The sequence below is a fragment of the Triturus cristatus genome, chromosome 4_1 (genome assembly GCF_964204655.1).
Source record: "Triturus cristatus chromosome 4_1, aTriCri1.1, whole genome shotgun sequence".
Classification (NCBI taxonomy): domain Eukaryota; kingdom Metazoa; phylum Chordata; class Amphibia; order Caudata; family Salamandridae; genus Triturus; species Triturus cristatus.
The window spans coordinates 1,251,560,014-1,251,582,588 of NC_140585.1; the positions used below are offsets into that span (position 1 = coordinate 1,251,560,014).

Consider the following 22,575-nt stretch of genomic DNA (forward strand, 5'->3'; position numbering starts at 1 on the left):
TTAGTAGCTTCTCGTTCATCTCTGACTGCTGATTTTCTACATTCATCCCTCGGTTCTTGGAAAGTAATAATCCCACTTTAAGAGAACGGGTTTACCTGACATGACCTAAAATCCCTTCACTGCCAACTCCTAAATCTGAATTTGTGTCCCGTTAGTCTACTCTCTCCCGTTGAAACCTTGTCTAGAGCAGTGCCCTTCTTCGCCTGTCTGTTACATTGATGTGCAGCCTCTTATCCCGTGTATTGGTGCTCACGAAAGGAGTGTCTGCCTTTGTTACTAGTCTCAGTCCAAGATTTGCCCTCATCATATGCACAGGTCCGAGCAGTGCCTCGTTTTGCATTAGTCCCAGTGAAAGTAGAATTACCTCCTGCCCCCTTCAAAACCTCCTATTCAGGGAGCACCGCTCCCCTCTCTCAGAGTTACAGGCTCTTTCGTGAGTGTTCAAGGCAGTGTAGTGCTCCCACTTTTGTGCCCTCATTGCATCCCATCCATTCTATCGATCACCGTCCCGGCAATACCCACAACGATTGCTTGGGTGGCATCAGCACTTGTGTTTTTTTTTGTGTCTTTCCAGAAATCCTTCAGTGGAAATGAAGCCTCCACCCACTGCACAGCAATCGGAGTGTAACCCTGTCGGTGCCTTACAGGTGTGTGAGAGCAGCAGTGCTTAATTTGTGCCGGTGTTTTCCGGAGCTCGACACCAGCACTTCATTGGCAGCACCGGCTCTACTGACAGCCCAACACATGGTGGTGCTGTCTTTTTAATTTTGAGATGAGCACAACAACTGTGTTTATTAAGTCAATATACATAGAAAATAAATAATACCAGCCTCTCATGCCGTTATTATAGCTTTGTGGTCTAAATTGTCACTCTTGTAGTAGTGCGATGGTTAGGTGTTATGTTGGTGCTGTCATTGGCATCGCTTGCATGGTATGGTGGTGCAGGTTGCAGTGAACTTCCGAGAAGGGCCTTGACGCTTAATTTCTTTTTTACAAATTAAGCACAAGAGAGCAGGTCTTCAAACGGATGGTTAGAAGTGCATGTTCGAGTAATTACCACTGACTTTTCACACCACAGCCGGAGTTGAACCACTAAATTACTGTTAGAAAACTTTAACTCTGATTTCATATCCCAGAAATAGTCCCATTGTTTGCCTTGCAGTCATGTCAAGAGTAGCGTGCAAGCCTTTGCTTCGCCAGAAAGACAGACTATTTAAAGGGGCTGCATTTAATGGTGGGAGTCAGTCTGAGCATGGTTAACTCAAGGAACTGCTAGCAGGGGACCCATTTTCCTCATGGTTACTTCTTTCCCTCCCCAGGAACTGGTGGTGCAGAAGGGATGGCGACTTCCGGAATACACAGTGACACAGGAGTCCGGCCCTGCACACCGAAAGGAATTCACAATGACCTGTCGGGTGGAGCGCTTTGTCGAGATTGGTAAGTCAAGCTAGCTAGGAAAGCATATTTTTAATTTATTTTTAGGTCGAGTAGTTTTACGTAAAGACCACTTACTACCAACAATTTAATCTGAGAGCGCTGCTTTCTTTCCTTCAACGCCATTTTGCCTGCCGAACCTCTACAAGGATTGCCATTCATTAAGGAAGCATGTTTGGGCTTTTAGGTTCTTTCATTTTGACCTTTTTAGGAGTGCAACACCCTGTAGGGGAAACATCCAACATAAGCTGTGAATTCCAACTGCCCTGCATTCTTTCCTCCTTAGCCTGCTAGTCAAGTCTTCTGTGCCCATCGCTAACCTCTGCTTCCTGTCCCTGCAGGAAGTGGCACGTCCAAAAAGCTAGCGAAGAGGAATGCAGCAGCCAAAATGCTAGTGCGGATCCACAATGTGCCCACTGGGCAGCGGGATGGTGGGGAGCCAGAGACGGAGGATGACCAGTTTTCTATGGTACGTATTGAAGACCCCACTGCAACTAGTTGAAGTCCACAGTGCAAAAGTTCTTAGGCCGAGTTAAATGATTACGTCTATTGCCAAAATCACAAGTTGACTCCTAAGTGCAGTATGGTAAGTATTAAAAGGACACATTTGATTGGCTAAAAGGGAGTTAACTAATTTTGCATATACAGTTCTCTTGGCATGGGTGTAGAAAAATGGTGTGAGAGTGAGGAGGCAATTGGAAAGCAAACATTGTGCAAAGTTGCTCCACAGGGTATGGACCTCTCCAACCTCCATGGGAAGGTTAGATTGGGCAGCAGAAATGCAGTAGGTCCCTAAACACATATTGTGCTTCCCTATATGTGGGCAATGTACTTCCGAATTTAAAGAATGCTGAAGAGGAAGCGGTGCTGGAACACTTGAATCACTTTGGGGAGGTATCTGGGTGAAGGGGAATACCAACAAATAATTCCTTTTCCCCCCTCATGCCCTTGCCAAGGCAAGACCCTTGCAGGAGGCCTGATCTGCAACTGAAAGGTGCCAATTTCAGATGTCTTGGCATCCAGATTTTCCACACTGAACGAGGCACTAGTAGCTACAAATTTGGTGGAGACGCACTCAAACACCTAGACGTTGGCATCCTTTTGGAAGAAGCTGCTCCTATTCTCAATAGGCTGAATCGCTGTAATAAAAATGGCAGTGCCACCCTGTTTCCTTTACTTGTTCAGGACTGTCCCAGTGTATTTGCCCCGATGATGGTTTATTAAAATAGACACCGCGCGGACGGACATTCTAGAAGGCCGCCAAAGGCACACATCGTTCTCTTGCTAAGCTTTAACTGTGCAGAGAGGGGACTAAACATGCCTTACATCCAACTCCATTACCTTGTCATCTACAATTGGTCAGGAGACACAATATATGACAGAGACAAGTGAAGCTATGGTGCTGCTGACACTTCAGTGCGAGGCGGCAGAGATACTAAGGTTTGCCCAGGATGCTCTTTATAGCCAAGCAGTGCTGGAAACAAATCTTTCGGGGAAAGGTCACAGAGGTGGCATATGTACCGGACCTTGTAGAAGTACCTCACATACATGCAGGTCCGTTATTGACCTTTTAACGCTGTAACCAGTACTTTAACTTATCTGGGCCTGCGTTACAGAGGCGCATAAGATACCTCATGTATTACAACCATGCATGACTCGGGTAGGAAAGCAGAGACGCTGATTTATTCATCTATAATGACCATTAATGGAGGGTTTCTTCAAACACTGAAAAAAGTAAGGTCTGAAAATTTGGGCAAGGGTCTGAGAAATGCAGACTGGAAGTGGGTTCAGGGTTACCTGAAAGCAGTGTACAGAAAAGCCAATTTAAGTTGATTCAATATAACTTACTGCACCAAACTGATGACACCAGCTAGACTACACTGGATCCATCCTTGGTCCCTTACTTATTGTCCCAATGTTACTCTGACTAGCAGACCTCATGCGTTTGTTCTGGAACTGTACGGCTCGGTACTGGGCTGAGGTCACAGAGATGACTGCACACCTAACAGACTGAATAATTGAAGCCAACCAGAGAATGTTCAAAGGGTAGGCCAGCTGTTCAAATCACTGTTTAGGAAACACTACTTCAAAGGCTTACAGTCAGAAATCATGGCACACCACCTTAAAGAACTAGAGATATCATATTCGCACCAGTTAAGGTGTGTGATGATGACAAATCGCATGTACCACCTGCCATGGTTTACCTTAGACAGTCAAGAAAATAGTCATAACTGGATATGGAGACATTTTGAAGTATACAAGTTTGAGTGTTGCACCTGTGTTCTTTTTAATCAATTCTTTTGCGTATTCCTAAGTGGCAAGTTGTTTCTCTGAACATTGGCTCAGCATGGAGCCCAGCCATTGGTCAGCTGCTTGGAGGAGCATCAATGAACCGGCAGCACACCCCACCACTGAGTCAGAGTGACAAATAGTTATAGTGGGTGCGAGAGAGCAGCACCCGTTACTATTATCCAAAATCAGGGATGCCTGTTTGACTGCTTTCTGAGTTAAAACCTTCTAGTCAAAGGCTTGGTTAAGGAAAACTGAAGAAATAAGGCCTCTCAAGTAGCATCTCTTTGGAGCAGTTCGCCTTCCATCTCCACCGTCTGGGGGACTATCTCTCTATAACTGGAGCTTTTGTTTCCCACGCAGAACAGCCATTATGTGAGAACAGCCTGTGGGATGCTAGCGCAGGAGTGTCAGAGGTTGAAAGCAGCTTCCCAAAGCAATGTTTTAGTACTCTTGTGCACCTACACACTGGAGCCTAACCTGAATTATTGTGTCGGTTCTGGTGGCTGAGTTGTACAACTCTGCCATATGGGCCATCAAAGGTCTGTTTCAAAAGCGCCTTTCAGTGGCTTCTTAGCCACACAACTTTGAATTACTGAATAGATTTGACTTTCAAGTATAACCCCTGAACCATGTTTCCAAACATGCCCCCTATCCATACAAGCATTGGCAAGTGGCTGGGCCTGGGACAGACCATCCCCACTGAAGTCTTGTCTCCCCTGCATCATCCCTGAATCACCAGAGCAAGCATATGACAGACCGGGGGCTGCATTCCAGAGCAGTGTTATTTCTGTACTGTACACATTCAGCAACCAGTGCTGAATTCCAAACAGCATAATGTTTAGGGCGTGTCATGACTAAGGTCCTAACAGCGCTGCAGAATGGCTGGGACTTGGTCCCTTTCACCTTTGACTTTAGGCATCCAAATTGACCCTGATGCTCCAATTTCGAAGCCGGTAATGGCAAGCGATTTTGTATGTTTTTGTATTGTGCTGTGCATTTAGAGACTTGTCAAGTTCTACGCATTGAAACTTGGTGCGTATAGTGCAGCAAGGTGCTCTGTACAGTTGAGTATAACTATTCACCCATACCTGCTCAGTTCCTTCTGCCTTTGGACTCCACGGCAGACTATGACAATTGGATATGGCCCAAGCTTACTTCAATAGGCTCCTTCGGCACACAGCGTGGTTAGAGTTTATCAGCATGCAAAGAAGGCTAGCAGCCTCAACAGAAAGGTGGGAACTTAGAGATGGAGCAGCCTAAACAGACTGGAGGGAGCTAAGAAACGGAGCAGCCTAAACAGACTGGCGGGAGCCTAGAGAAGGAGCAGCCTAAACAGACTGGAGGGAGCCTAGAGAAGGAGCAGCCTAAACAGATTGGAGGGAGCTTAGAGATGGAGCAGCCTAAACAGACTGGAGGGAGCTTAGAGAGGGAGCAGCCTAAACAGACTTGAGGGAGCTTAGAGAAGGAGCAGCCTAAACAGACTGGAGGGAGCTAAGAAACGGAGCAGCCTAAACAGACTGGCGGGAGCCTAGAGAAGGAGCAGCCTAAACAGACTGGAGGGAGCCTAGAGAAGGAGCAGCCTAAACAGATTGGAGAGAGCTTGGAGATGGAGCAGCCTAAACAGACAGGAGGGAGCTTAGAGACGGAGCAGCCTAAACAGACTGGAGGGAGCTTGGAGACGGAGCAGCCTAAACAGACTGGAGGGAGCTTGGAGAAGGAGCAGCCTAAACAGACTGGAGGGAGCTTGGAGAAGGAGCAGCCTAAACAGACTGGAGGGAGCTTAGAGAAGGAGCCGCCTAAACAGACTGGAGGGAGCTTAAAGAAGGAGCAGCGTAAACAGACTGGAGGGAGTTTGGACAAGGAGCAGCCTAAACAGACTGGAGGGAGCTTAGAGAAGGAGCAGCCTAAACAGACTGGAGGGAGCTTGGAGAAGGAGCAGCCTAAACAGACTGGAGGGAGCTTAGAGAGGGAGAAGCCTAAACAGACTGGAGGGAGCTTAGAGACGGAGCAACCTAAACAGACTGGAGGGAGCTTAGAGAGGGAGCAGCCTAAACAGACTGGAGGGAGCTTAAAGAAGGAGCAGCGTAAACAGACTGGAGGGAGCTTGGACAAGGAGCATCCTAAACAGACTGGAGGGAGCTTAGAGAAGGAGCAGCCTAAACAGACTGGAAGGAGCTTGGAGAAGGAGCAGCCTAAACAGACTGGAGGGAGCTTAGAGAGGGAGAAGCCTAAACAGACTGGAGGCAGCTTAGAGACGGAGCAACCTAAACAGACTGGAGGGAGCTTAGAGAGGGAGCAGCCTAAACAGACTGGAGGGAGCTTAGAGAGGGAGCAGCCTAAACAGACTGGAGGGAGCTTAAAGAAGGAGCAGCGTAAACGGACTGGAGGGAGCTTGGACAAGGAGCATCCTAAACAGACTGGAGGGAGCTTAGAGAAGGAGCAGCCTAAACAGACTGGAAGGAGCTGCCTAAACAGACTGGAGGGAGCTTAGAGATGGCTGATCTCATTACACAACTTGTAACTTTATTCAACACCTTCCATCCCACTGTACAGATGGTCAATAACAAGCATGACAATGTGAAAGGGAAGAGCCTTTGCTGCACGTGGGACTCTCTGCGGAACTCGGTAGGAGAGAAGATCTTGCATCTGAAGAACCAGCCTCTGGGGCTCCTCAACTCTGGCTTCTGCAACCTTCTGAAGGAGCTGTCTGAGGAACAGAGCTTCAACATCAGCTATCTGGACATAGGTGAGCATAGGAGGAGATGAGTGTGTAGGGAAACAGCAATTGTAGGGATGTGTGCTTGTGTAGATTTTCCTTGAACATCCAAGAAGTGAGGGTAATTTTAATAATAACAATAATAATCCATACTTGTAAAGTGTGAATATATCACCCCTTAAGGTTTCAAGGTGCTGGGGGCCATCAGGGAGATTAAGTGAGCTATTGCCCTGAGTCACATGGTGCTGAGCTGAGTTGCTGCCGGGGATCGAACCGTGAGCCCCATGCTCTAGAGTCAGTCACTCTGGACACTGCGCCACACCTCTCCTGGTCATTATGATAGGGGAAGAAGAGTATTGATGTCCTGGGGTTCAAAGTGCCTGAAGAACTTCAAACTCAGATACCTGAGTGCAAATGTGTGGAGATCTGCGATGGAGCAGAAAAGGATTGGCAGAGAAATGTGAGTAAGTTACCTTTAGAGCTTCTGCATCAGCTCTCTGGCCATTTTTCAAGAAGTGGGTGAGGGGAAGGAACGTGCTGGACCCGTTGTGTACCGTAGACCTGCAACATAAGCTACCTATACAGAAGTGAGAGATGGTGGACAGGTCACTGAGAAAGTACCTATAGATCTACATTAGCACTCTGGGTTCCTAGTAGAGAATGGGAACATGGTTTGAAAGTGATATTTGAGACGTGCTTGAGGCATTTCTGCATCAGCCACCTGGAAGTGTGTGAACAAAGGGTAGACACTGGGAGCAAAGAACCTGTACATCTTGAACATCAGCCACCTGGGATACATGAGAGAACATGACCGGGGATTGATAGACTGGAACCGTTGAGGCAACACAGCTGATAGATGCTCTGTGGAGTTGTTACATCTGCAACCTTGATATAGGAGAACGACTGTAGAACAGCAATGGTGGGCGGGTGGTATGTGCAGAGTTTTAATTACACGGCATTGTATAGTTAAGAGTGTGGAAGAGGGAGCGGATAGGGATGCAGTCAGCAAAGTACCCGCACAAATGTTAGATTATTACCCAAATATTTGTCTACAAGCCCATGAAACAATTGTGACGGGTGTTGAGTGATAGGATGATGGTGTCAACTTGAGCCTGTAGAGCTTTTACAGGCGATACCTGGATGTAGGAAAGGTGTATAGTGAGGAAGGACATAAAACAAAGGACCTATAGAGCTTTACCATTAGACACCTGGAGGGAGTGAGTCAGTGGTGTTGTAGACCTAAACCTTTGTGATTCTTGGTCACCTGTCCACATATAGGTCGTTTACAGGAGACAAGATGGTACTTCCACTTACTCTACTTTTGTGACCCAGGAGGTAGGAGAGGGAGGGATCTGGGGATAATAAGGCGGTATTGAGACACTGATATAGAAACTCTGCTGGCACTTTTACGACAGCTACTTGTGTACAGCAAAGAGCGAGAGAGCTTGAGTGGCAGGTACATGGTGACTGTGTTTATATATAATTCACTGAAAAAAACAAGGTAAAAGTGAAGCTGTGGTTAGGATTGATTATAACACCTTAGTGTATGGTTAAAAAAAAAACCACTAAAATTCACTTTAAAACCACAGTTAAGGGGGCGTGGCCAAGATGGCGGGGTGAGCGGACGCTTCCTCCCGTAGCTCCTCCGGCCCGGCCAAGCTAGAGCCTTTTTCTTATGCTTTTCTCCCCCCGCTGAGGCTCAGCACGGGAGAGGAGCGTGGCGGAACATCAGGGGCACGCATCGGTGCTGTTTTGGTCCGGATCGCCCCGGGGGAACCCCCCCAAAAGTTCGACCGAGATCAAGGCACGACGACGGCGAGCCCGAGGGGCGGAGCACATTGGAGAGCTGTCCGGGCGCCTCGGCTGGGCCTGGTGCTGAAAGTTGCGATCTGGAGGGGACCTGGCCCGCCGGTCGACGGTGACTGAAGGAGCCTTGCGGATAGGGGCCCGACGGTGTGGAAGGCTTGGGACGGGTGCCCCGGCACTCGGATTGGTGACGGCGACACCTCGCACTGCGGAGGCCCTGACCCCTAGCCGAGGTACAGCGGACTCTCTGATGGGGTTGGACCATCTGGGCCCCTGTGCGTGACAAACGGTGGCCGGTGGTGGAACTTATTTTACTGCGGGGTGCCTCGGGGGCCCCGGTGGTGTCGCCGGGCCTGGTCGTTTTGGCCTGCTCCGCCCGGCCGCCATTTTGTCCCCGAAGGAGCAGTGGTGGCAGCCTTCGCTGGAGTCCTGGCTGCGGGATGCAGGCGACCCCCGCTACTGCTGGGCTGACTACCGGAGGGATGTGCTGTTGGGACCCCTCCGCTGCGGCCCCCTTGGTTGTCTCACACTAGCTCTTGCGGCTGACGGTGACCGGACTGGGCCGCCATTTTGTCACCTGTGACGCAGCGACTTCACTCGTGGGGGATACCCAGGTCGAGTGCTGGCCGGCGGCTGAGCATCCCTGGGGCGCCTGGATCGGTGCCCGACTGCGGAGCTAGCGATGTCTGGAAAAGGAGGCCCGAAGAAAGGGGACCGTACCCTGCCGGACATGCTTGGCAGGGCCCAGCACTTGCGGGACAGGACGCAGCCCTCACCGGGGCCCTCCCGGGCTCCGGCGGATGTGACTGGAGGGGAGCCACCCGTCACGAGGGCCTTTATGGAGGAACTGTTTAGCTCCCTCAGGGAGGACTTCCAGACACTGAAGCGGGAGGTGGCCAGCGAGGTCCGAGAAGTGCGCAGGGAGGTGGAGGGCCTTGGTGAGCGTGTGGAAGCGGTGGAGACGGAGGGCCAACAGCGATCGGAGGAGATAGTCCACCTCCAGCAGGACGTTCTTCGCCTCCGGGAACAGTGTGTGGAGCTCCAGGCCCACTCTGAGGATCTTGAGAACAGATCTCGGAGGAACAACATTCGAGTGCGTGGTGTGCCGACTGCAGACGAGGGGACCGATCTGGGGGGCTACCTGCGGGCCCTGTTTCGAGAGATCCTGGGGGAAGCTGCGGACTTTCCCATCAGCATTGACAGGGCGCATAGGGTTGGCCGGCAGCGCCAGTCATCGGCACCTCCACCGGACATTCTGGCCTTCCTGCCGACTTTCCACTAAAGGAGCGCATCATGGCGGAGGCCCGCAGGAAACAGCCCCTGACTATCCGGGATCGGCCGGTGGCGCTTTACCAGGACCTCTCTGCCATCACTCTGCAAAAGCGCAGGTCCTTTAGGATTGCCACTGACTTTCTGCGCGAGCACGAGACGCCGTACTCTTGGGGTCACCCCTTCCGCCTGATTTTTCGGTGGAACGGAGTGTTACACCAGCTACGCTCCTTGCAAGACATTTGTGGGGTTCTGGGGCTCACGGCGGCGGAGGAAGAAGGAGCTACACCGTCGTGGAGGTCCTCGGAGAGACGAAACCGGCGGAGGTCATCGAGGCGGCGCTCGGCGACCAGTGTGGGGCGCCCGGACTCCCCTACCATCAGAGCGGACATGGCAGACGCCCTGAGGGCGGCGGCCGGGGACTCGACTGGCTCCTCTAGCGTGGCCTTGACGGCCTAATACACACTCCGGGGGGAGATGTCTTTAGCTTCTTTACTTGCTTGCCCCGGGGCGGGGGGGTTGGGGGGGAGCGGTTGGAGGTGAGTGGCTGGACGTCCACTTTGCTCTTTCCTACGGACTTGCCCGTTTTGGGGCTTGACTGAGACTATGGGGTGTTTGAGTTTGGGGGTGGCTAGTTGCCAGGGTTGTGTTTTGGGTGGGGGGGGGGGGTTGTTTTGGGGTTGAGAAGGTCCCGTCCGATGTTGTCTATGCCCGCTTTGTTCTGGCTTGTCCTGCGCTGCGGCCTTGCGCGCCCCACCCGTTGATTCCCTGCCCATTGCATGGCGCTCCCGACCCCCGCGAGGAATGCCGGGCCTAAAGGTTGTGACCCTTAATGTTCAGGGTCTGAACAACCCGGTGAAGCGCAGAGCGATCCTGTCGTTGCTGGAGGGGACGCAGGCGGACATTTGCCTTTTGCAGGAGACACACTTATTGCCCCGAGATTGCCACAGGATGCGCTCTGCTAGGTTCCCTACCCAGTTCTTTTCCTCGGCAGCGAACAAGACGGCGGGGGTAGCTATTCTCCTAGCGAGCTCCTTTCGGGGGGAGGTGTTGCATAAGTGTGCTGAACAGAAGGGGAGGCTCCTTGCGTATCGCATGCGCCTGGGAGGCATAGCATTTACGGTCGGCTCCGTGTATAGCCCAAACGATCACCAAGAGCGCTTCCTAGATTCCGCGCTGGTGGATGTCACTGCTTCCCCCGACCGCCACGTTATCTTGGGGGGAGACCTCAACATTGTCTTTGACTCTACGATGGACAGATCGGCGCAGCGCTTCCCGCAGACGGGGGAACTGTCCCAGGCTGGGAGGGCCCGGATTGCGGAAATGGGTTTGCACGACCTCTGGCGCTCCATGCACCCCACGGATAGGGACTACTCTTACTTCTCGCACGCACACCGCACCTACTCACGGCTGGACTACCTCCTGGTGAGTGGACCGATGCGTGCCGCTGCCACGGCGGCGGACATCGGGGTCCTGACCCTGTCTGACCACTCCCCAGTCACCGGCGTTTTCCAGTGGCCGGCGGCCTCCCCCTCTCGGGGGGTGTGGCGCCTCCGGGACACACTTCTACACAAAAAGTCGGTGGTGCAACGCATCGGGGAGGTCATACAGGACTATCTCACCCACAATAGCAATACTGACACCTCGCAGGCGACACAGTGGGCAGCATTGAAGGCCGTCCTTCGGGGGGAATTCATCTCTATCTCTGCAGCTGAGAATAAGGAGCGGCAACTGAAGAGGGAAGAGCTGACGGCTCAAGTCCGGGAGCTTGGGCAGGTCCACCGCCGTACGGGGGCGCCGAGGGTGTGGAGGCAGCTGAAGGCAGCGAGGAAGCTCTTGTCGGCTCTGGATCTTGACAGGGCAGAGTACGCCGCCCTACGTTTGAAGCATGCCTACTACACCGGGGAGGACAGATGTGGCAAGCTCCTAGCACACCGGCTCCGGGTCGCGCAACAACGCAGCGTTGTGAAAGAATTGGTGGGCGCGGACGGGGGGGTTGTCTCCGGGGACGCGGAGGTAGCGGAGTCTTTCCGCGGCTTCTACGAGGCGCTGTATGCTGAGGAGCTCTCCTTGCCACGGGCTGCCGACGGCTATTTGGAGTCGGTGGCCCTCCCGGTACTGGATCCGGCTCAGGCTGACCACCTGGAGTGGGACATCCATGTTGAGGAAGTGATTTCCGCTATCACGCGGCTGAAACATGGAAAGGCCCCGGGCCCGGACGGGTACACGTCGCTCTTTTACAAGACTTTTTGCACGGCCGTGGCCCCTGTCCTTACTCGGCTATTTAACTCTTTCGCCGAACCGGGAGCCATCCCTCCGGATCTCCTGAGAGCGACTGTCGCAGTAATCCCGAAACCTGGGAAGGACCGGGCCCTCTGCGGCTCGTACCGACCCATTTCGCTTTTAAATGTCGACCTCAAGTTGTACACGGGGATTCTCGCGTCCAGGCTGAGTCCACACCTCCCCGATCTGGTGGAGGCGGACCAGGCTGGTTTTGTGCCCGGCAGACAGACGGTTGACAATACCAAGAGGGTGACGCATGTTCTGGAGAAGGCCTCAAGGATCTCGGGGGAGCGGATGTTGCTGTCGGTTGATGCGGAGAAGGCCTTCGACAGAGTTCACTGGCCGTATCTTGAGCTGGTCCTCAAGAAACTGGGAATCGGTGATAAGTTCCGCACCATGGTATTTAACTGCTATAAGCATCCTTCGGCGTCGGTGCGGGTCAATGGGTGTAGCTCTGGTGGCTTTGCCATCGAGCGCGGCACGCGGCAGGGCTGCCCTCTTTCGCCGCTCTTATTTGCCCTCTACATGGAGCCGTTTGCTCAGAGGATTCGTAATAATCCGGATGCAGTCGGGGTCCGGATGGGCCAGTACGTTCACACTGTCAGTCTCTACGCGGATGATGTCCTGCTGACTTTGGACGACCCTAGGAGGTCGCTGCCTGCTTGCCTCCGAGAGCTGGACGCTTTTGCGGGGGTGGCCGGCTTCAAAATGAATATGAGCAAGTCGATGGCATTAGACGTGTCTCTGGCTGCGGACACCAGGAGGGATCTTCAGCGGCTCTTTCCCATGCAGTGGTCCTCGTCCACGGTGCCGTATCTGGGGATTCTGCTGGCGCCCACATTACCGGAGATGGTTACGGCCAATTATGCCTCCCTCAGCAGGAAGATCAAGGACGAGCTTGGCCGTTGGAGTAAAGGCCTGCTGTCCTGGCTGGGGCGAATCGCGGCGGTCAAGATGACGGTGTTGCCCCAGATACTATATCTTTTTCGGGCCCTTCCGCTCCAACCCCCGGTGGGCTGGATACGACAAATGCAGGCTGACATCTCCCACTTTGTCTGGCAGGGCCGTAGGCCACGCATGAAGAGGGTCCTCTCCACGCTTGCTCCGGAAGCGGGGGGTCTCGGCATTCCGGACCTCCGTAAGTACTTTCAGGCGGCGCAGCTTCGCTATCTGGTGGAGTGGAGCAGGTGGGAGTCCGATAAACATTGGCTCTTCCAAGACCAAGCAGTGGCTGGCCGCACCTTACAAGAGGTTCCATTCCTGCGCCGCCCGCACCGCCCCCCCAATCTTTACGCTTCCTTTGTTACGCGGGTCCCCCTGCGTGTGTGGGACGCGGTCTGTGAGGCCCGGGGCCTTACCACCTTCCCTTCGCCGCTCACGCCCATTGCGGGCAACCCGGACTTCTCCCCAGGGATGGAGCCGGGGGTTTTCTCCCACTGGGTGCAGGCGGGCTGCAGGGCACTCTTCCAGATCTATGGCCCGGAAGGAGTGGTTCCTTTTCAGCAGCTCCGCCAGGAGTTCGGCCTGACGGAGCTGGACAGATTGCGCTACATGCAAGTCCGGCATTGGGCCCTCCAGCCCCAGGTGCGTGCCACCGCCGCCCGTCCAATTACACCGTATGAGAGGTGGTTGGCTACGCGGACCTCCGACGCTAAATTGATCACCGATCTGTACAAATACCTACAACCTCCGCCGTTTCACTATTACAACCCGGGGAGGGAGCGGTGGCACAGGGAATTGGGTAGGACACTTAGCCACAAGGAATGGGACAAAATTGCGTATCGGGCGCGGCACTCGGCATATCACACGGGCCTTACGGAGACCTTTACTAAGGTGTCCACATACTGGTACTACACCCCAGAGAGGCTGTATGAAATGCATAAACACACTGACAAGGGGTGCTGGCGGAGCTGCGGGCAGGAAGGTACCCTTACACACATTCTGTGGGATTGCCCAGTGCTGACCGCCTACTGGAGGGAAGTCTTGGACGAGGTGGATAAGCACTTTGAGATAGAGCTGCCGCGACTCCCGGCGTATGTCCTGTTGGGCCTCCCCAATGACCTAATGTATCCACTGAAGTCCCGCAGGGGTAGGCAGATCGCAATCGCGCTGGGGTCTGCGGTTCAGAACATTCTAATCCACTGGCGCACAACCACCGTCCCCTCCATCACCGGTTGGTTGCATAGGCTCTGGCATGTGCTGGGGATGGAGAAGCTGTCGCTGACGGTCGCGGGGGAGATAGACCAATTTGAAGAGCTGTGGCAACCCTTTCTAGCGCTGCTGTCCACTGAATTCCGGGAGCTCACCTGCCCGAGGTATCTTAGGCTTCTTAGGCTGACGCCGCCGGTGACCCCGGCGGACTAGCTTACATGTGAGACGGGGACCCCCCGGGGAGGGGGGGGGGCGCGGGGCTTCCTGGTTAGGATCACTCTGATGCGGGACCATAGGACGGGGGGGGGGGGGGGGGGGGAGTGTTGTTGTTTCGTCACTGGGAGGATGGGGGATGGGAAGGGGGGGGGGATTGTGTTCTGCTGGGGTGTTGATGGGGGGGGGAGTTTTACTGCTTAGATTTGGGGTGTCGGATACGCGTGCGGGGATTCCACAGCTTGTATTTCTAGCTCTCATTTACTGTGTTTTTCCCCTGACCCACCGCGCTACCTATTGCCAACCCTCTGGAGTTGCACCCTTTTTCTTTGACTGTATTTCATGTATCCTGCCCTCCTATCCCCCTCCCCCATGGTTTGTTTTTGTCTCAATAAAAACGTTTTAAACATAAAACCACAGTTAAAATGAAGTTTTACAGCCCAGCATTGCTGCGCCTGGTCGAAGGCATCCAGCTTGCAGCAGGCAGGGTGCAGTGCCTGGCTGTGGTTAGGGTTTGGTTTCGTAGAAGTTCAATGTAGTATATTATAAAGAAAAAGAAATTCACTGAAAACTGCGAGTTATGGTTTGCACAGCTTCTCTGTGAATTATAGATTGGAGTGCTAACGTTATTGGCAAATATAATTGGTTTTGTTTTGTAAAAGTAACTTCAATTTAACTGTGGTTTTTAAAAGCATATATATATGTATGAATGGCAGGAAAGGAATGGCAAAGATACGAGTGTTGCAGAATTGAGTAAAGTGTGGAGTTTCATCATCCAGCGGCTGTGGGTGACAACTGTAGAGGGGGCAATCAACAGGACCAACGGCGGAGTCACATTCACTACAAAGTGTATCTGCTTCCTGAATACAGTGGCAAAGATGGGGCCAAGTGCCTGTAAGTTTAATACACCCTCCCTTGATACAGCGAGACTTGGCCGAAAGGGTAGACTGAACAAGGGGGTGGGATTAAGAAGGACACAGAAAAGAGAAACATGATCCAGAACCTATTAAAGGGACCATAAAAAAATGCAACGTGTTGAGATGGCTTAAAGGGGAACTGTCTCAAACAAGAGGAACCAGGAGCTATGTTTAAGCAGGTCCTGCACACATGCTCCAAATGAATAGTGTGAAACACAATGAATATGCAGTTCCGAAGGGAAGGAAAGGGAAGAGAAGGTCTTTTCTAAAAAGTGCCCTCACACACCCCGAAGGACGTCATGTTTCATCATTGGGCCTGCTCCTCGTCGGGCTGGCGCTTCAATGCCCAGCGGGCACCGGCGAAGGGGCTCTCTGGCGGAGATCTTTTGGGATGAAGCCGTTGGGTGAGTGCAGGTGTGTGGGCTGGGTAGTGCAGTGAGTGTGTGAATTAAAATAGGTCTAGGGCAGTCCAAACTAATGTGTTTATTATCAGGGAGTACTAGCCTAATTAAAAGTAATGGGCCCCAACTGGATATGATGATCCTATAGGGCTAGTGTGGTGCTAGGGGTCAACATGTTTGGTGCCGGGTTAGCCCCTAACGGGTCTGGTGGCACTTCATCAGGACCAAGAGTGTAATAAGAACTGTGTTGGAGCACTACCACAGGCCTGGTTCAGACATCCTTCACTGATAACCAGAAGCAGTAAAAAACCTCAGGAGGAATTATACCGGGGGTTAAAGACCTAAGGGAATGGGGGGGGGCAATATAATAAGGAGCATTGCAGCGCCGGCCCAATGATAAAGCATGACATCCTTTGGGGTGTGTGAGGGCACTTTTTAGAAAAGACCTTCTCTTCCCTTCCCTTCGGAACTGCATACTCATTGTGTTTCACATTAAAGGGAACTGCCCAAGATATGCAAGTCTGATACTATATGCCTTGATGAAGATGAGAGGTTGGTGGTTGAGGAAGGGATGGTTTCGAGCATGGTGTTAGGTAGACAATGATACTGGTGGTGGTATATTATCCATGTATATACAAGGCACACCCCATAACAGTTGGGTATGGTGAGCAAGCGAGGTCAAATCCTATGTAACTACCAACTACCCAACAAGCCCCCATGTCATGCAGTACCATTCAGTAGTTACAAACAGAGTCTGTTCGTTTGCACACACTAATCCCTGTTCATATGGTTTACACCCCCCTGCAGATGAACGCAGCTTGAGTGGCCTCTACCAGTGCCTCGTGGAGCTCTCGACGCAGCCGACCACCGTGTGCCATGGCTCGGCAGCGTCACGTGATGCAGCTCGTGCCAATGCAGCCCACAACGCCCTGCAATACCTCAAAATAATGGCAGTAGGGAAGTGAAAAGGGGGGGGGGGGGGCGGGACGAGAATATTGCTCCTCCCCCCCACTTGACTTTTAAAATTCCTGAATGAATTAGTGTTTTTTTCAACTGCTTCCAACCAAAATAAAGAGCTTGGAAGGAGAGCCAAAACCTGCGGGAAGGTGTCGGGCAGCATCTGACTTTTCAACATGGCAAAAGACTGCCCACAACCTCTCTTCAAATGAGCTGGAGCAAGAGCATGGGGGACTTGACCAAAAAAATAACTCTGAAGAAGTATGCTGGGTTGTGTATATTATAGATAGGTACCTACCAACGTGTATTTGTGTTGTTTCTTCAATCCTTAGTGTTAAAACCTGATATGGGTCATACTCTGCACATCTCCACTGCTTCGTCCTGACAAGGCTCAACTCTTACAGTCATTAATTTTGGAAGATTAACTTAAGAGAGGGATGAGAGTCCAAATTCCCATTTTGATCACAGCTGCCACAGTGTTGGGATTGATGACAGAAAGTATCACCCACCTGTTCAGCTGCTTGGTAGAAGGAAGTGTTTCACCAACACTCCCTGCCAGAGCAGATATTTCCCACTCCATTCAGTGTAATATAGGGCTTCTGAAGGCCACTATGATCTTAGCGTGCGGAAGAACTTCACCAAATAGGAAGAGATTTCCAGATTTTACACCATCTTGGGAAAAGGGCTTCGGTATGGGAAATAAGAAGCCCTGGAAAAGATATGTACAAGTAGTCCTAGGATTTGTTGCGAGTGCCCAAATCTGTGTATGTTGAAGTGGTGAAGTGGTAATACGTACCATGCCTCAGAGCGAATAGACCAGCCTAGTCACCAGTGTTCAATATATTAATGGGTAAGCTTTGAATTTGTCATTTTCTAACACAATGCTGGCCATTTTAGGCTGTGCAACTTAAGAGTTTGCTCCTTGGGGGAAATGAACTTTTTTCTGTGAAAAAAATGCCACCTTGGACGTTGCTGCATTTCTGATTACAAAACTAAAAAATAATAAAAAAAATAAACAAATCGTGCACTGTATGTTTCAGTGTTAAGGGATTGCCACTTCTTGAACTGGACAGTCTGGTAGCTCAGGCTGTCTCACTGGGTGTCCTCAGACGTGAATTATGGTTTTCTTTTTGATCCAGCGTCCTGTGTTTGTTTCTCGCAATTACCTTTTTTCTACCCACAACTCGCTGATGGGGTGTGTGTGTGTAAATGTGACGGGCTTATGCTCATTTGGCATAACTGGGAACTGGTTTGAGGGGATGTGGCATGTATGAGTTACTGGGCGCAAGTTGTGTCAGATGGGGCCTTTTACCTTTAATTTCCCAGGGCCTGGCCTACCAATGGATCCAAAACTGATCACAAACTGTATCCTTTTAGCGCATACTCCTCAGGTTAACGAAGCAGAGTAGTTCAAGGCTCACAACGGGAGGTAATTTATTTTATTTTTATATATTGTTATATATTTATTGACTTGTAAAGCGCCCGAATCCCCCCCAAAGGGGTATCTCCACGCTACGGAGGTGCAGCAGTCAGGGCAGATTAGATGCGGGTATTTTTAGAAACGCTTGGTTTTAAGGAGCTTTCTAAATAAAAGGTATTCTGGGCATTTCCGGAGAGGAATTGGAAGTGGATTCCAGGAGGCTAGGGGGATAAAGGCTTTTCCACTCAAGCGAGATTTCTTAAAACACAGAACAAAGAGCAAGGATTTTGCTCCTGAGCGCAGAGGTCTGTGTGGCTGGTATTGAATACGTTTTTCTGCTAGGTGACCAGGACCTTTACTGTTATGTGCACAATGCACCATATCTTAAATCTAACCCTCTTGCATATCAGTAGACATTGTAATAGTGTGAGAAAGGCTGTTCTGGCAGGAGAGTTTGAGACAAGACAAGCCGTGGTGTTTTGAACTACCTGAAGTCTATTTAAAGAAGACTCACTAGCTGAAATCAAAAGGGCATTACAGTAGTCCAGGCGACTTATCACCAGTGCTTGGATGAGTGTTTTATGTAGGGTAAGGGAAATACCATGCGTAGGAGGCTTAACATATGGAAGCATGAGCCCACGGTGGTTGTAACTTGCTCTTTCATTGTGAGGTTCTGGTCCAGACGTATGCCTGGGTTCTTAACCACAGTCTTTGGGACGGGGGCAATGCCTAATTTGGGGGGCCATCACTCTGGGGACCAGAGCAGAGGGGCATTTCCCAACAGCATGATCTCAGTTTTCCCAGCATTTAGCTGTAGGAAGTTATTCCTCATCAGGTAGCGATAACAGACATGCCTTCTGAGAAAGCGGTTCCCTGTTGTTGCTGTGGTAAAGGAACTTCCTCTAGGGCGTCTTTTTGTAGTAGATTATTTACCTCTGTTTGGAGCAAATGGTGTTGATAGACAGACGATCCCCAAGGTGGTATTGTTGGTGGTGGGGACTTGAATCTGAGCAAGTAAACATTTTGCCTAATATTGAGCACCCACTTGTCTTGTGAACTTTTTCCACTCGTCCAGATAAGATATGATAATTCCCCCAACCGGAGTGGGCAACGGGGACAGGGGGAAGCCAGTGCTCATTGTTTTGACGGTTGCTTTGCTGAGGAGGGTGCTGGTCTGGAGGCTCCTCTTCCTCGTCGAGGCTGATGGTAATGTGGCCTGGACTGCTGTTGATGCATCAACCAGTAAGGGGTTTGAACCCTCTGTTGGGAATGCCGGCGATCGTAAAGTCGGTATTTGCGCCAGTAATCTTTGCGCTTTTCGAGAACAACTGACTTTAAAGTGTCCAATTCTGATTTCATTTTGGACATCTCATCATCGGCATGTGTGCCGAATAGGGAGTTACCGCTGAAGGGGAGGTTCATGATCCAGAGTTGCGCTTCAGACTTGAGACCAGTGAGCCGTAGCCAGGCAGAGCGCCTAGTAAAGATGCTGTGGGAGTACCCATGTGCTGCCAAATCCGAGGCATCCGCAGCCACACTGATCACCTGGTTGGCAACCAGAGCATCTTCCTGTAAGATCTCCTGGAAGTCTTGTTGGTTTCCTTGGGCAGCTTATCCGTGAACCTTGCCAGAGAGTCCCAAAGCACCCTGTCGTATCTCCATAGGAGCGAAGAGGCACTAGCCACCTTCATAAAGGACTCATAAGTACTGCACATCTTCTTTCCTAGGGAGTCCATGTGTCTACTCTCTTTCTCCGGTGGGACTGAAGAGGAGACAGCTCCTGGATGTGCCTTCCTAGCTGCTGCTGCCACTATTACAGAGTCCAGAGGAGGATCTGCTCTTAGAAACAGTGGGTCCTGGTCTGGTGCCAGTATTTCTTAGTGATGAAAGTTTATAGAGCTGGTTCAAATAGCCCAGGAACCAGACTGAGCAGAGCCCTTGCTGACGACCTGTGATGTAGCATCTCGAATATTACTGATGCAGAGGTAGACGGCCTAGCGATCTTAATGTTCAACTTATTGGCATCTCTGCTCATGACTTCATTGAAGGTGATCACGTGGGCCACTGGAGACACCCTAACTTGAGGAGTAGCAGACAGTCGGCAAACAGTCCCGAACAGAAGTTCGTGAAGATTCTTTAAGCCACGAGGGTGATCTCTGTCTGTCTCTTCGTGATTTGGAGGAGCGAGAATGGTGAGATCTAGACATCTTGATTACCATCGCCGCCGTAAGATTCTTTGGCGATGAAGTAGTCCTTCGCCAGTGAGAGGTGCAGAGACGTAAGGCATGACGTCCGGCCTCTCAACGCTGAATGTTGACCTGGAGACGGTGACACTGACTGTGACGCTATCGACGCCGATCACCCATGTGCTGTTGGTGGAGTCCTTGACATCGACATGCGGCTGTACGACGGTGATGTTCTCGACTCCGGCCGTCTATGCTAGGACTGTAGTGGAGTTCTGGCGACGATCGTTGAAGAGTAGTCAACGAATGGCGACGTGAAGGTTTTCTCGACGTAGACCCAAGTCAGCTCTTCGGTGCTGACTTGAGCTTCTCAGGTCTCATGTCTTCTGAGCCCGTAGCAAGGGGTCTCGACGTTGACTTGCCTTTTGTTGACAGAGGCACTGATTGCCTGGACGTCGCCACATGCTGTGTATGCTTCTCCGACGTCGATCGTGACGCCGAAGGTTAACAGTCAGGTACTTGCCTTGACAGGGATCTTTTTAGTGAACAGCGTAGCAGAACAATGTCTTCTCTTCTCTGATCTGCCCCTGTGTTCTGATTTGTCACGAGAGGATGGATCTTTCAAAGCATGGCTGCTTCCAAGGCCCTTTTTGATCCCTTTCCTCTCTCCTGCACAGCATGCAGTTTGATCTTCTCTCTGTCCCGAAGTGTCCTCTTGGAGAAATGTTGGCAATAGTAACACTTATCTGGATTGTGCGAGGATGGCAAATACACAGTACAGACAGAGTGTGGATCAGATTTAGCCATCTTCCCACAGGAAGGACTTTTGTTGAATAATGCTGGCACTTCTGACAGAAAATCATTAAAAATTGTCAGAAAACAGCTAGAAAAGATAGCCAGCAGTCAAAAACGTTAAGTGAAAGAAGAGAAAAAATCTCCAGCAATCAATGTTTGACAGGAAAGGCCAATAACTGACTAGATCAATGCTCCAGGATCCTCACAGAAGGAGCCGGAAAAAAGAACTGCCCTGTCTCCTGTGGGTCATGATGGGAGCAGGGAGATCTTGGAGGTCTTAAAGTCAGGGCGCCAGTTTTATTACTATTGTGTTTTTTCTATATGCAGCCTATTGAGTAATTGCCTGCTATTACTTGCTGTTTTCTTTGAAAATAAAGGGCTATGTTAAAACAGTAAAGGAGTGCATGTTCTAATTACAGAAATGCTATCGACCTGTTTATTTTAAATGAAAAATCCAATGCAATATTTGCATTTTAGCCTGTTAAATGGTTCTAGGCTGCATTGTTTAGATTTATATATATGTATGTTTGAAGGTACTACGTACGTGTTTTTGTCAAAACGTATATGCATATGTGTATATAGATTCCTGACTTCACGGCGCACGATAAAGACAGGTATTCAGGGGTTGAGAGATTATGTGCATGGACGTTATCGAATTCTAATTGTAGAATTTTCGTTCAAAACGCCCAGCAGGTATTGAAAGTGCATTACAGTATGTCTACCGACAATGTGAAAGACCGGGAGGCTGCGGCTACAACCATGTTTTCAGACAGCCTCCCGATACCTCTTAACATCTGAGGAAGAAGAGATGTTCAAAGTAATTCCAGTAACAGTATTTTAAAGGACAAATTCAAAATTTTGGAGACGAAACTAAAAAGTGAACAGAGCAAATGGTGGGAATCAAAATCCTTCCAAGGATATATTGATGTAAATCGAATTCCAAGAGGACTTAGCATCTTAACTGCCCCCAGTTACGAAAACCCCAACCCTTATTTAATGCGGGAGTGGGCAGAGAGCAATCTTGAATCATCGCGGCGACTAGTTTTAATATTAATTAAATATGCGGATATAGATAGAGCACAGCTGCTCAAAGAGATTGCAGAAATATATGAGGATTTGGATAAGAAAGAAGAAACTGAAGAAAAAACCAAACTGACAAACGAAATGATGGCTAGGCTTAAAAAACAGGAAACTAAAATAATGGAAAGAAAAGCTTTCAAATTCCAACGTGACCGCAATGATTATGAACTCTGTCAAATATTTACCTTTTCAAAAAAGTATTATGTTTTACGTGGTCCTGCAACAAAAACACAGAGCAAACTCAGAATACTAAATACCAAATAGAAACATAGATCAAATTGACACGACGGCATCCGATGTAAGTTAAGCAATAAGCAGTCGGTCGGAATCAGCTCCGTGACGTAGAAACTCTAGGTTAGTCTGCCAAACCTTCGCCAGGGGAAGAGATCGTTTTTTTATGCCACGAGCGGATGCAGTCTCTTCGGCCCAGAGTGCAAAGAAACTAAAGCGAAAACTCGCAAATTACAAACGGCACCAGAGGCACAGGGCAAGGAAGGGACGTCTCCTATCAAAACAAGAAGAGAGGCAGGGGCCAATGGGTACCCAAGAAACAACAATAGATAGTGGCAACAGTCGCACTATTATCAATCTGACCTCAATAAATCTAACAGAGGATGAAGAAAAAATATTAAAGTTGGGTTTATCTTTTGCGCCCCAC

The 22,575-nt window shown here is 50.4% G+C and overlaps 1 protein-coding gene across 3 annotated transcripts in view; it reads left to right on the forward strand.

Annotated features, from left to right (window-relative positions):
- The window catches only part of TARBP2 (TARBP2 subunit of RISC loading complex), a 131,831-nt gene that overhangs the window by 13,473 nt on the left and 95,783 nt on the right, over positions 1-22,575 (forward strand). For 2 of the 3 annotated variants that reach the window (XM_085654694.1, XM_085654695.1), the window contains exons 5-9: positions 575-647; positions 1,320-1,437; positions 1,776-1,903; positions 6,280-6,472; positions 16,290-17,459. In XM_085654694.1, the coding sequence (XP_085510820.1) occupies positions 575-647; positions 1,320-1,437; positions 1,776-1,903; positions 6,280-6,472; positions 16,290-16,447 (670 nt within the window). In that variant the 3' untranslated portion in view covers positions 16,448-17,459. Of the gene's footprint in view, positions 1-574; positions 648-1,319; positions 1,438-1,775; positions 1,904-6,279; positions 6,473-16,289; positions 17,460-22,575 lie in introns of those variants that run through there. The other variant, XM_085654696.1, reaches the window with a different exon arrangement.